This window comes from Cataglyphis hispanica, chromosome 5 (assembly GCF_021464435.1).
Source record: "Cataglyphis hispanica isolate Lineage 1 chromosome 5, ULB_Chis1_1.0, whole genome shotgun sequence".
Classification (NCBI taxonomy): domain Eukaryota; kingdom Metazoa; phylum Arthropoda; class Insecta; order Hymenoptera; family Formicidae; genus Cataglyphis; species Cataglyphis hispanica.
The window spans coordinates 11,057,583-11,072,206 of record NC_065958.1 but is presented as its reverse complement, the minus strand read 5'-3'; the positions used below and the strand labels follow the sequence as shown (position 1 = coordinate 11,072,206).

Below are 14,624 nucleotides of genomic sequence, written 5' to 3'. Positions count from 1 at the left end.
CAGCGACAAGTGGCAGCTTTGATTCTACCTCTCGTTTGATTATCGTCGCAGCAGCTCTCTTTCTCTCGGCGATTCTCCCGTTACGATCGCGACTTTACGATCGCGGTTTACTCGAACGAGGCCCGGATATGTGCCTGCCGATATGTCGCGGGCTCATTGATTTCGCGAGACGACTGGGGGCACGCGACGATGGTCGTGCACGAGGACGTGCCCGATGGGAATCTCGAGCGAGAAGCGAAGCGAAGCGACGCCGGTGCGAAGCGCTGACTGAACCACTGGCGAGGCAAACGAGGGGTGCTCCGTACCGTGTGCTCCGTGTTCCCCCTTGTTGCTCTCACCCTTGTGATCACTCTCTCTCTCTCTCTCTCTCTATCCATCCTCCCTTTCTCCTCCTCTTCTATCGAAGCATCCCTCCTCCCGTTTTACTCTCCCTCTTGCGCGCACATTTTCTCGTTCCTCCGTGCCGTCCCTCCTCCTCCCCCGAGACGCGTACAACCCTCTCTACGCTACTCACCGTCCTCACCGAGTTATAATAGTGTACACACGCAGGAAAGCACAGGGAAGCACTATGCGATCCTACGATCCTGCGCCCTGACTTTGCAGGAGGTATCTGTGTGTGCGTCCTTCTCTTTCTCGCACGCGAGAGTCGGCAAGATTTAGGTCCTCCTCACAGGGCGATGGGATTCTTAATCAATGCGATTTCGTATATACCGTTGCTCTTACTCTCTCGAAATCACGAATGCGGAATTGTGCAGCTTACTGCTATTGTTTTTCGAAAGTACTAACAGAACAGGCTTGTAATCAGGGTCTTCGAGTATTCAATTTATTATCCGATTGGACGAACGTTAAATAATGAAATTCTTTTTATACCGATACTTTTATCACTAGTTTTTAACAATTTTATAATATATATATATATATATATATATATATATATATATATATATATATATCGCACATTTTAATTCAACAATCTTTTATAAAACGATTACATTTTTTCGTACAGTAATATTTAATAAGATATTCTGTTACTATCATGTCGGCTTTAAATAAAATGCAATAAAATTATAGTTCAAAGTGAAAAATATCACCCATTCGAGTTCCTTGAGAATGACAATATGTGCGTAAACGTTTTGCCTCGCTTTACAAACAGTAAATAAAGAACATGAAGGGAGATAGCCGGAATTAAGTGATACAAACTCTTCGTTTTAATCCCATAATCCTTCATGACACGTGAAGAGTTTACCCTCTCGGCACAGACAAGAAATTTAATACTAAAATGAATATCGAGGGGATACAATAGAAAAGGGGAAATTTTTTTCACGGATCTTTTACGGAAAAATCCACAAAATAAAATCATGACGATACAATACAAAATGTCTAAAATATTTATAAAAAAAACGTCTGACGAATATAAAAATCAAAACACTTAGTTTCCGCGATATATTTAGATTATAAACGTAATTGCTCAATTTAATTTTTTTTTTATATATTTTAAATAAACGTATAAAAAGATTCAAATTCCTCGCGCGTGTAATTCATATACGTAACGTAAGCATCTTTTAAGAGTTTCTGAAGATCAAGAGATGCAATATCGTCTTGATGTTCAGAATATAAAAGAGGTGTATGATCATCGTATCTTTAACCGTCAATCGCTTTCCCTTTATTGCAATCTTATGAGAAATATTTTACGATCGTGATTTTTCAGAATCTATCACATACACACACACACAAATCCGTGATTATAAGTTTAATATATCTATCACGATATCAGAGCGACTGTAGAAATGTTTGTTTCAGAGAAAAAGAAAGAAAAAAAATGTATGCCATTTTTCTTTGTATAATATTTTTTGATATAAAAATTAATGTTTCTACAAAACTAAAAGAAGAAAACTTTTAATTTCAAGATGAAACTGATTTCACAGAGAGAAGGGACACTCACATTAGATGGTATAATAATTTACACATTTATTCGAATAATAATTCTACAATATAGGATATAACAGCTGTGTATCATAATATAATGCTATGAAAATTCATTAAATGAAAATTCATATTTTATCAAAATCCGAGACATAACGGATCGTCTTAACTCGCGGGTCGTCCGGTCTGTAAACTAAATTAAAACCCAATTAGCATCAACGCATTAGACTACATCAGAGTAAGTGCCAAATGTTATCAGCGATTCTGTTTTATCGACGTACACGCTCACGATTGCATAATGATTACACAAAGTCCGATGAGAGTTCGAAACCAGAAAAAAATAAACTCGAAAAATGAATGAATATTTCATTACTCACTTCTTGGCGTTCGAAAATATTTCGGAGTCATATCGTGCGTGCTAGAATAATGCCACGCATAACAAGCCAAGGCAAGGCCTGTTAGCATGAAGAACGAGCCTCCCATTATCACTGGCACCTCTATCCATCCTTTGCGCCAGAAATATTTCACTTTTGTCGCTGAAATCAAACGACAGGCGATAAACGATAGTCTATTTGCGTCTGTTATTTATACGACATTTTTGACAGATGTATTCGATCTTACCAAAACTAGTCCCTCGTAGAATATTAAAGTCCTCGGCGGTCTTCCATCGTATGTTGATTTTCACCATCGTTACTATTTCACCGATATACCTGACAACTAAATTTAATATAAATAAATTAACGCGATTGCTAATAAATATACTGAGAATCCACAAAACCGATTCAAAGAAAAAGATTGACGGAGCGCTTTGAGGTTAGGAGAAACGGTACAGCTGTTATTTTTGTTGCGCGCGCCGCAGACGATGAAAACTGTAGTCAATCATAAAATCTAGTCGATACAGTCGCATATGTTTTTAAAAATTCCGATTATTTTATTGATGAATTTTTATATGAAATATTAGAATATTTAAAAAATCTTATATATAAATATTTCGAGTTTCCGTCAATTATATTTGTAGAGATATATTATAAATAGCATATATTATTTATTTGTTTATTCTATCTAAAAAAGAGAGAAAGAGTTAAATGGATGAGTCAAGTATTATTATATATATATATGTTATGTACATATATATTTATGTGTGTTTTTAATATTTAATTTTTCCTGATAAATGCGTGCTCGAAAATTAATAAATGTATTTAATTATGTATAGCCACTGAAAGATATTTAAATGTTTAAAATATTAATCAAGTATGTGACATATGTGTGTTTAAATGTGTTAAAAATATTTTTAAAAATATTAGATACATTCTATTTGAATTAATAATGCAGGATATTTTCATATGCATATTTATGTGTGAATCATTTCTCGTGTGTCAGTCAGTTTTATTTTTATTGCACTATTTTATAACTGGTTTGATGGCATATACGTGTACAATAAAAATGAAATCATTCCGACTCATCTCGTCTCATCGTCAGAGATTCCGTTATCATTGGAGCGCGTCGCGCGCAGCGCCATCTCGCGAGCTTCGCTTCAGTCAGACGGGTCGACATCAGTATGGCCGCCGTCGCGATACTTTAACGAACGACGAGTGAATCTTTCCCGTGTTTTCGCAGTTCCTGGGACGAGGGAGAAAAACGGCATCCGGCCGCTACGCCTGTGACAGACTCCTCTGGATCCCGATGAGTCGGTGAGTGACGAAATCCGATTATATTAACGGCGTGATAAACCGCGAGCGAGCGAGCGTACGAATCTCGCACCCAGGCTCAGTTTCCCACGCAGTTCCTTTTTTTGCGACACTTATTAGCGACGATATCGTCGGCTCGTCTGTCGGCGGCCTTCAACGCGCGCATTCTCGCGCGGGAACGCTCGGGCGTCAAATCTCGCGAGAGCGAGATTGACGGAGAGTTGACAAGCTCGGTGTTACGGTACCCGGAACAGCGCGCATTTCAATTATATCTTATCGCGAGTCGCGCCGCGACGATAAGTAAACATTTTTTTTGTTTTGCGTCCCGCGAGACACGCCCGTGACGTTTCACGAGATTGAGGAAGGAGCGGGCGAAAGTGCGTTTGATCGATCTGAAGAGACAATCTCGCCTCGATGTTTATTGCATTTTGAGATTTCGGCCTCCCACATTGTCGGAAGGAGAGATTGTCGGTTCGGAATGTGTGTATCGAGTTGACGACGTACCGCGCGATGTCGCCACGAGGGGAACAGCTGGGTGTAAAGATCTCGCATCTCTCTCGGTTGCAAGAGAATCGTGCATACATAATTTTTTCATTTACTTCTCGCTTTTTTTATTTCGCTGTACGGATTATATTAACATTTTGCTTATCTCGCAAATGATTGAAATTGCGCAACGATCGATTTATCTATCTGTCAATTTTTAAATACATGGTTTATCTCGCTATCGTGTCAACAATTTCGTAGTAGTTTCTTAACGATAATTTACTGTTATCTTAATTGATAAATGGCATGGCATTTGTGATACTTGCACAGTTTATTTAATTTTTACATTCCTGATTATCACGGAAATATTTTAGAATATTATATTAATCGTGTAATCATCACGATAAGCAGCATTCTTTAATAATTTCACAGCTGTTGGCAAATATTTTTACATGCAAATGAGGTCCAATGCTCAAGAATGCTTTTTTAATAAATTAAATAAAGTAATTAAATAAGTTTTAATATTATTTTTTTTTTAATTCTGTTATTATATATATAAATTTTCGAAAATATAAAAAGAGAAAAAAATTTATATACAACTTATTATATATTAATATATGTTTTTATTATATATACGTATATTTAAACAAAATAATTATTTTAAGTAAGGTTGATACACACACATAAGGAAATCTAAATTTATTTTGAAAAAATGCTTACGAAAATGTATAAGTTTTGCGATTATCGTTAGAACATCTGTCGACATTCTGAAATATGCTATGATGCTGAAAATGTCACACGGCGCGAACACAATCATGTCACACACGGTATTTCTGTTTTACGGAATATGTGCCAAAAGATGATATTTATGTCGTGCTATTGTATCTTTATGAGATTCGTAGATTAAAAATACTCTACTAAAATTTGACATTTCACGGTGGCGAGTTATTCCAGAACAAGATTAATTTGACCAATATCGATTACAATTATTTGTAATAAAGAATGACATTTATCTAAGATAATATAAGTTGTCGGCAATTTTCTCAATTTAGGAAGTAATTATTTTTAAATCAGAAATAAAAAAAAAATTATTTTTGTTAAATTTATGACAATTATGTTCTTATTGCAAGATAGAGAAAGTTATATTATTGTTGTATGAATCGCGTGCGCATTCATTATTTTATTATAACTTTATCTTGCTCGTCGTGTCGAAAATGTTTAACGGGAAACGAAAGTCTGACGAACAAAAATCGATACCGTAGAAAGATCGCGTTTCACGATAATCTTCACCGTTTCTTACCGCTCTCGCGAATTCCACCAATCCCGAAGGGAATCCCGTTGGCGGAATCCGTGACTTTGGAATTTCGGGATTCGGCGTCAAAAAACGGGTTCGTTTGCGCGAGAAAAAGTTACGCTCGCGTTCGACACGTGCCCCATCGAGACCACACACGTGGTTCCAAGCAATCGGAAAAATGCATCTTTTTCGACACTTTTAATTTTAATTCTCGTGCTTGATGACGCGCGAAATTTTATCGTATTATTTCAACACGCGTAGACTTACTAGATACATGCCTATTGAAACACGTGGTTTGATTGTTTAACGAATTCCGAGTGAAATTTTTCTTATCGAGATCTGCGGCGCTCATTATCTGTCGCAATTTTTATGTATCATTTTTTATGCGTGTTACCCAGAGACACCTGATACTCTTTGTATCAACCTGTGTCTAAAATCTTTACAAATGTATTCAGATGAGATCCTTGACACATACATCTCGATATGCACTATCTGGTCGAACTGATTTATTCATGAACTTGCCTACACAAACGCGTTTGCACCTGTATCGAAGTCTTACTGTGCCAGCGATAAAATCTACGGTTAACGACACGATTCTTCGATTAGTCTTATCACTCTTGTCGAATATATTTATGTCTCTCTGAATCATCTGTTGCCGTGAAAATTGGTCTCAATTAAATACGATATTTAAGGATAATTATTAGAAGGGGAAAAAAAAGTTATTTAATTCGCTAACAAAATATTAAATTCTATATTGCTTCTAAATTTTTAGAAGCAGCAAATGCAAGTCCTTGTTGCCTGACTTGAAGCGCAAAAAAACGGAAAAGATGTATCTTCATTGTATCTTGGCGTTAAAGACGTGGATAGATTACACATTCGCGTGGAGTGAACGTAACTCGAGATAACTATTGGCATATATTAGACAGCGGATGAAAGGCTAACACGCACCTGTCCGTCGTACGGTATTCATTCGCGAGAGAGCTTTTCCTTCGAGAGCTTAAATCGCATCGCAAGGGTTAGAAAATCCGACAAATCGTCGTCGCTCCCCCCGTTCCTTGGCACACACAAGCAACGGTACGGCCGATTATTTATTCGTTGCCTGTTACGCAACGACTCGGGACAGCCGACAAAGCGTCAGCCGACAGAAAAACGATGTCGAGTCGCAAGAGAATTGTTGCTAGAACGACGTGTCGGGGGTGGACGCGCTTCGTGGAACATTCGGGTTAGATTTGCATCACAAACGGAACCCGTTTTCTTACCTTTAAGCGTCTTGTCGACGCTTTTGTGGTGCTCGTTTTTCGCCGTCCGTTTACATTCGACGACATTTTCCGGTTAGCCGATGACATTAGAAGTGAGAAAATTGCATCTACATGCGCGAGAGATAATTCCCGTAACTTGTATTTACACAAACGGTTTTTCCTTAACGGAATCGTTCTAATTTTATAGAATAATTTTGCAAAATATATTTTTATTTTCGAGCTAATAATTTTGTAATATATTAAATATATTTTCTATAAAATATATTTTTATTATCGAGCTAATAATTTTGCAATATATTAAATATATTTTCTATAAAATATATTTTTATTATCGAGCTAATAATTTTGCAATATATTAAATATGTTTTTGCAAAATATATATTTTTTATTGAATTAATAATTTTGCAATATATTAAATATGTTTTTTGCAAAATTTTTCATATGTATTTTCTCTATTTTTCGTCTAACTTAACATGAGAGCAAATATTGCCAATTCTTCCCGATATGTTTATAAATGAAAAAAATATATACACAAAATTCCCCGCTCTTTTGCTTTTCCTTACCGAAAGCTCGACACATAAATTAATCTGATCGTTATCCTCCGTCGGTTTTTCACGCGTGTATTCTACAAGAGAACTCACTGAATCGCGGGTACCTTAAAGCGTGCACTACAGTAAATCACGGAAATCACATGCGCTGCCAGAACGACAGTAATACTCAACGGTACGACCTACGCTCGTGTATATTCCTCGCATAATAATGCGCCCCGGCGTGCATATAATCCGCGCTTGGTTCTCGCCATTGCCAAACTGAAAGTACGAACTTAACTACCCAGGTAAGCGTTCCGCGCTTCTGTTCGCCGATGATATACACGCGGTCTCTTTTTGCTCGTCGCGAAATGTGTCATCACCGATTAATCAAAATCATAATTTAATATCATTGTTGCGTTGACGCTAATCTTATACTGAACAATATCGGAGTGCATCCGACTTTGTAATAAAATAATTTGGAAACGTGTATCTTTTTTGCGTCTGAATTATTTTACAAATTTTAATTTTGTTTATTGAATTATTTTAATTAAAATTAGTATTTTTTTTAATTTAATTTAGATAAAATTATTTCAAGTGCAAGAAGTTGAAGTACGGACACAATTTATAATGCACTTACAAAACATAGTGATTTGATCAAGCAAATCAAGTCTAACTTTGTGTTTTTCGAAAGACATTTCGACTCGTCACATTAATAACGTGTAACCTTGAGAACACATAAACACAATGATCGGCGATCGTTTATCGTCACGGTACAAATTATTGTAGGCGTATCGTCGAAAGAGCGCGTGTCTCTTCTTCGTCTCCCTTCTCACTTTTCCATCCTACCTTTCGTCTCGCGGTCGTTCTCTTGAAACGAGACTGCCACAAATCTCCCGGCGAAAGGTCAGGCCTCTCCGACCTCGCGAGGTGCACGCAGCGCCCGGGTCCACCGGTAAATTGCGTATTAAATTATTTTCAAATTGGCCTCACCGCTTTTTTATCCGCGCACCTTTTCCTCGCTTGTCAACGCTCGCGATAATGGATCCGTCCGGAGGCTTTAATTTCACGTAATACGCGTCGTTATTAATTTCGTCGGGTCGCGCGTAGTCGCGGACATGCACACGTCGATAAATCACAATTACCTTAAGGAGCGAACTGCGAACTTTTATCGGGCTTAATCATCGCCCCGTGGCGAGATTGTATTTCGGACTAACTTCGCTTCTAATTAGAGACTCGCGACGCGTTCCGGGATATCGATCACACCTGTCTTCCGCTGTCCAATGTCCCGCATCATTAAAAGAGACACGCAAACCATTGTGGCTGAGGTATGTAGATATATAGAAGCGATTCTTGCGAAGGACGATTTGCTAGATTTCATCTAGATAGATAGAAGTCGACATTTCTTCTGAATTCGAGCATAAATTCGAGTTTCCATAATAAATGCCGTTAATTAACGAATCGATTAAGCTTGAGATACCGTAAATAGAATAGATATCTTTGTTTCTTAAAATAATAATTGCAGAGAAGACTGCGAGTAATCTATAGTAATCTTCGAGATAAATAGATGCAGAATTATTTTTTAATTAATAAAAAAGTACTTAATACAAAAGAAAAAAAAAGAAAAAAAGAAAATAGTATGAGCTAAAATATTTCAATTTTTGTTTCTATACAAACGGGTTATTAAGTATTATTTATTTAAGTAAAATTAAAGACCATTTTATTGGATTTGGCATTCTGTGGCAAGCTTACTTTTCCGACATTGGCGCACACATCTTGTTAGTACAACATTGTTGCGCGTTGCCAAGGTGTGCGAGAAATTCTCTTGTTACTTATTTATCACACGTCTGGCTGTTTATGGAGCATTTTTGGGCTGACTGAATTATTGCGTTCGGGCTGCAATCTCGAATCTTCGCAACAAAGACGAGTTTCGGTCGTGGAATCTCGCAACGCGGTGAGGAGGGTGGGGGGAGAGGGGAGGGGGCGCGACGTAGCAACGCTGAAAATTAGAATCGCGAGTCGCTGCGCTCGGGGCCTATATTAGAGAATCCGCGCACACCTGTCCGACTTCGTCAAGCCTCTAGCCCGGATTATTAGCTTCCGAGTGGACCGCGCGAGCTCGCTGCAGATTCACGTCCGTGTATGCGGATGAATTAGTCTGGCAGGTGGAAATTACTGTTTCCGAGAGAGGACAGCAACGGCCGTATATTCGCGCGCCGACATTTCGTACACGAAATTATTTTACCGACGCATCGATGTGAGGCGACAAATGTAAAGTGTCAGGCAACCGCATCGGATATCCTTTACACACAAAATTAGTTTATTAATTCGTCGCGTCCCTCATATTCGTGCTTGACAGAGGACATCCGGCGGATTTCGAGCACTTGATATATAATTGCATATGTATAAAGTCAATCCTCCAACTTCTCTCGCTCCAAGTTGACCGTAAAAAAAAAAAGAAAGAAAAGAAAAGAAAAATATGTCTGCGTCTCGTCAATCTTTTCTTCTTCCCTCCCTCTTTCTTCCTCGCGCCGCACCAGGGGGTAAACCAATTACATTATTTATAATCCAAAACTAATCTGATTACGCGACGCTGCCACGCGTTTTGTTTGTCCCCGTGAGCCGATGGCATCGGGCGTTTCAATTTAGAGCTTCGGCTTACCTCGGTCACGAGCATGAGAGAGGCGAAATTGAAGTTGTCTCGTGTAATTATCAGCGTGAGGCAATTTCTCCCGTCGATATTTATCCCGTCGTTAAAACTTTCGAATATGCAGTAAGGTTACGCAACGCGTCTTCTCTTTGAAAATAATAAATAGGCCAAGTTGCAAAGTTCACGTGACCTTTTTTTGCGCTTGTTTTCGGCCGCGCAGCCTTCCCGTGAAATTTTAAAATAAGACCGAGCTTCTCTTTAGTTTCAATAGAGAATGAGGGAGGAGAAATAGATCATCTCGACCGTCGAGCTGTCGGCGCGAAGACGTCAGAGGATTAACGACTAGGTCAAGAATGCAAGAGGGGTTTCTAATCGTTTAACACTCGAGAAGGTTTGCCGGTTTAAAAAATAATCCCCTATCTTGACGCGATGCAAAAATAAGAATTGTTTTCCACACAATTAAAATTTAATTTCTCTTTCTTTTTAATTTTTTTTTTTTTTATATATATATTAATTTTAATTAAAATGGAAACAAATATTTATAAAAATATTTTCTGGCTAAAGATTCTTTTAATTGTTTTTTTTTTTTCTTTCGATGTTTTTTCGACAAGCCAAATAATGCGATGAATATCGAACCTTCGACGAGCGATTTGCTGCGGCCGTACACAAGTCTCGTTTCTTTCGTTCGACAAGACGTCCCTTTTCGTCGAACTTTTGCTAGACGTAAACATATAAAGTCGGCACGTATAAATGCATCTTCTCGCCTTTTACGATCGCCGTCTGTAAATTTCTGTTGGCATCGGCAAAACGAGCGTCCAACGTACGCTATGTACGCGCGCATGCCCTGTTGTTTTATGCAAAAGTTCAGGGTGTGCCCCGTCGATTCACGACGCCTAAGGAAAAGCTTTGTTTTTCTCCAAGATCCGCTTCGCCAAGGCCGCTCTAGATTTGTCTGAAACTATTTCCGTGCCGCGAACGAACGTTGCGCGAGAAGGAAACGTGAAATAAAATGGAACAACTCTTTGAAAAAAAAATTAATGACAACAATAAATCATCTAGCAAAATTATAACAATTTTAATGAAGTCATATCTACTTAATAATCAGGATTATATTTTTTCATTTTTTTTTTTTCTTTTTTTATAGATAGCGTTTATTTATCTTACATTTGTAAGACGCGCGATAGATGGTACAACCATCTATTATCCGCCCATAAAGAACGGTGTACGTGTATTGCCAATGCGTTGTAAGGCATTTACATTTCTAACATCGAGCATTACCACCCACGCGGTATCCGCGTGCATAATGCAATCCGATGCACAGTTGGCTTAATGCGAATATGCACACACACATGTCTACTCCGATAATATTCCGATATTATTTATTCGCTGGTATTTAATTTTTAATGCAGAAAATCACGTCGCAAATAACATCATTTTGCTTTCTCTTTCGTATTTGCTGAATTTTGTATTCGATCGAATCCGACTTGGGGTATTTTATAATAATAATAAAACGCAACTAAAATTATTACACTCGGTAGCGACCAATCGCGGTCCCTTTCATGCTTTACATATAATTCATACGATAATACGAAAGGAAATACACTGTGGGTGCTATTTGTCCTCGTCGCGGGATAAGCTAGCCGGGAGATCAACGCCGTAAATCAGGATTTTATTTTCGTGGGAGGAAAGAACGAGGAGAGAAAACGATGTATATGAACGAGCGAGTCTGTTGCGAGAAACAGATGTTTGGGCCGAGTGGCTTAATTAAGGGATAATTACCTATCGTACGGCGCTCGGTTCGGAATACATCGTGAAATTTTCGTTAAATACGCGCGGCAATTAATACGAGACGAAATCTCGTTTGAAACAGAGAGGACACTTTGATGTTTTATTTTTACGAAATTTTTTATTCGGCTCTTTTTATCGCGAAAGATGAGATCGTGTCTCTCCGAGATAACCGGACGCGCGTATATTTGACGAATAATTTAATCTCGCGCGCAAACGCAGGTGTTACGTTCTCGTGAAAGGGTATAAAAAGCGGGTTTTACGATCCGCCATATGCGTGGTGTAATTTTAAGAAACGAATTCATTGTCAAATTATTCGCGGGCGACACACACATGCACAGATCGCAGGATGATCGCTTTTGGTCGCGTGATGCATACAATATCGTTTAAAGAAGCGTCGAACACAGAAAAAAAAAGAGAAGTGATAAAAATACTTTTTACGTAATCTTCATATATCTTCTATGATACTTCGTTGTTCACGTAGAAGACTCCACTGTTGCTTATTGACAAAAGGCTAATTTTACACCGTAGTGGTTATTTGCCACGCCTAGCTGCATCTGTTTTCTTTTTCTTCACTCGCCGATTCCTATTCTGAAAAAAAAAAAATCTGAAAGACAATTTAATCTTTCATATATTTTCTCTGTACCCAAGATACGTCACTTTGCAATCTATATTATCTTTACGTCATCCGGAACGTTTAGGATTATATTATCGATAATATTTGTTTAAATAGCTAATAAAAAATTACTCATGTATATTTTTATTATTAATTACTCACTGTATATTTTTATTATTTATTATTATCTCTATATATTTTATTATTACACTCATTAAGTAGCATATCTTAATTCAGCACCAAGAGGATTATTAAAGGATTCTTGACCGACGATTCATCGTGAGTTATCCAGGTTTTATAAGGTGTAATTTATTCAGTCGTCGCCGATTGGTATTGTAACTGTGCGGTTACGACAATAATGAGACACGTCGTTCATCGTACAATTCGAATTGGCGCGCATTTCGTGGCCAGTTTATCGCCATTAGCACCTTGTAAGTCGCGCGCGGACAATAGAAGCGATACGGATTAAGGATGGCACGCGCGGTGCCCGGCTATTTGCGAATTAATGTCGTCGTTTTATTGGGACCCCGTGGTTTGACCTCGCGAGTAATTGAACGTCGCGCGACTTGGCACTTAATCGTGACTCATCGCGGATTATCTTGCTCGGGAAAGATTATCCGCTCTCGATGAAGCTGGAATACGAATCGCCGTTACGGATGCGGCGCGGCCGCGAGAAATTACGGGTATTACACGATAATGACGTGTTAATACGAGTTTAACACGGCGCCCTTGGTACCAATCGCGCAATTTTTCCTTTTTTTCATCTTGCCTGCTTTGCTTTATTTCTATTAATGCAATAAGCTATCCATTATCCTTAAGTGATGCTGCAGCTCGGAGCAGATCTTCGATCGAGATAAAATAATCGCGTTATATCGACGTGAGATATTTGAAAAATATTTGAAAAATGAGGATTATATGTATATATATATATATATATATATTTTTTTTTTTGGCACCGCGTGTCACGCGCGTAGCTAACTGACGTTTGATCCGCGAACGTTGAATTACGACGGTGTCAGAAACGAGTGGCTGCCTCGCTAAACTGTCGCACGCGTGTCTCGCAACTGGCGTTTACACGTCGTACCGGGCGCCGACGTATCGATGCGTGTCACAAAAATCGATGACGCCATCGCACGGGTAATAACCGCGAAAAATCGAGGGGCGGAGACACCGATGACGTTCGTGTTTGTTGTGAATGTCGGAAAGGCGCGGGGTATTTCTGGCCACGATGAGTCATGCCGCCCACGCAATCTCACGCACACAGAAATGCGATACGACAGAGAGAGAGAGAGAGAGAGAGAGGAATACATACACGTAATTACTTACCTTGCTGCATTTCGCGAAACGCGTTCAGCGCCTGGGGCGGAACATTTTTTGTAGAATTAAAGATTAAGGCTCCGTATTCGCACCCCATATTTACCGCTAAGTACGGTCGTTCGGTTCCGAGTTTTATTAGCATCACGCGATGCTCGCAAACAATATTACCCCGAGCACGGCATCTCAAACGATCGTAATTAAGGCTAAACGTCGGATATGAAGGCGCGATAATACGCAAGATAATTAATATTTCACTTTGCGTCTAACGAAAAAAAAAAAATAATACGACAGATCGTGCTCGCCCGAATATTTTTCATCGGAATTACTCGTTCAAGGTTCGTCGAACTTCCGTCAACTCGCGTAGCGAGTGCCGTAAGCTGGTGCACTTAGCGCGGTATAGATTCCCCGAGAAGATATTAAAAACAGCTGGGTCACGTTACGCTCGTACGATCCGACGTGTCGCTTACAAACGACGAATTTATCGCCGTTGCCGCGAATTTAAGTACCTTCCCGCGCTCGCGACCGACGCTTCGTCGCTTTCGATAAATTGGCTCCGCTGCTCTCTTCGAGGCGCGTTTAAAAAAATAGTCGGCTAACGAACGCTCGCGTCCGTCGTATGCGTTTTCGAAGAATTGCGGGAGTTCATGTAAGATTATCAGTTAATTCTTTACATTTCACTGATGACATAGCTATATGTATGCATCATATCAATTCACACAGTAGAAAAATTTAATCGCCTATCAATAGAGATAACTTTACGATGTTCCATATCAAAGATTAAATTATCATTATTTTATTTAATGTAATATATATAATTTAATGATAATTGAGAGATTCTATCAGATTATATATATATATATATATATATATATATATATATATATATATGATTTTTTATTTAAAATAAAACTTTATTTGATTTATTCTATTATCATTTTAGGATTTTATATAAATTAAAAATTGAAAAATTAGAAAAATTTTATATTGTATTAAAAAAGAATAATTATACTGATGAAAAATACGTGTAAAAATTCTATAAGAAGTTATTTATGATTCTAATTTTATTTTCTAAAACACTAAGG

The 14,624-nt window shown here is 38.3% G+C and overlaps 3 protein-coding genes across 8 annotated transcripts in view; 1 reads left to right on the top strand and 2 right to left on the bottom strand.

The window, feature by feature from the left end:
* LOC126849903 (dexamethasone-induced Ras-related protein 1) overlaps positions 1–14,624 on the bottom strand; it is a 460,128-nt gene that overhangs the window by 20,372 nt on the left and 425,132 nt on the right. The window lies entirely within an intron of this gene.
* Positions 1–14,624, top strand: part of LOC126849871 (myocardin-related transcription factor B) — a 214,399-nt gene that overhangs the window by 32,588 nt on the left and 167,187 nt on the right. For 4 of the 5 annotated variants that reach the window (XM_050592189.1, XM_050592187.1, XM_050592195.1 and 1 more), the window contains one exon: positions 3,541–3,614. In XM_050592189.1, the coding sequence (XP_050448146.1) occupies positions 3,607–3,614 (8 nt within the window). In that variant the 5' untranslated portion in view covers positions 3,541–3,606. Of the gene's footprint in view, positions 1–3,330; positions 3,615–14,624 lie in introns of those variants that run through there. The other variant, XM_050592188.1, reaches the window with a different exon arrangement.
* Positions 1,949–2,789, bottom strand: LOC126849911 (uncharacterized). The gene is made up of 3 exons (XM_050592295.1): positions 2,545–2,789; positions 2,301–2,459; positions 1,949–2,116 (listed from the first exon to the last, which is right to left on the bottom strand). Exons 1-3 carry the CDS (start codon positions 2,609–2,611, stop codon positions 2,052–2,054), a joined length of 291 nt encoding a protein of 96 aa, XP_050448252.1. The 5' UTR covers positions 2,612–2,789; the 3' UTR covers positions 1,949–2,051.

What these genes read in the sequence shown, in the direction of transcription:
- LOC126849911 (XM_050592295.1), bottom strand. Translation starts at nt 2,611, where the DNA reads ATGGTGAAAATCAACATACGATGGAAGACCGCCGAGGACTTTAATATT. An exon ending in TCTACGAGGGACTAGTTTTG is followed by an intron (nt 2,460 to 2,544) that starts GTAAGATCGAAT and finishes GTTTGATTTCAG; the next exon opens with CGACAAAAGTGAAATATTTC. An exon ending in ATATTTTCGAACGCCAAGAA is followed by an intron (nt 2,117 to 2,300) that starts GTGAGTAATGAA and finishes GTTTTAATTTAG; the next exon opens with TTTACAGACCGGACGACCCG.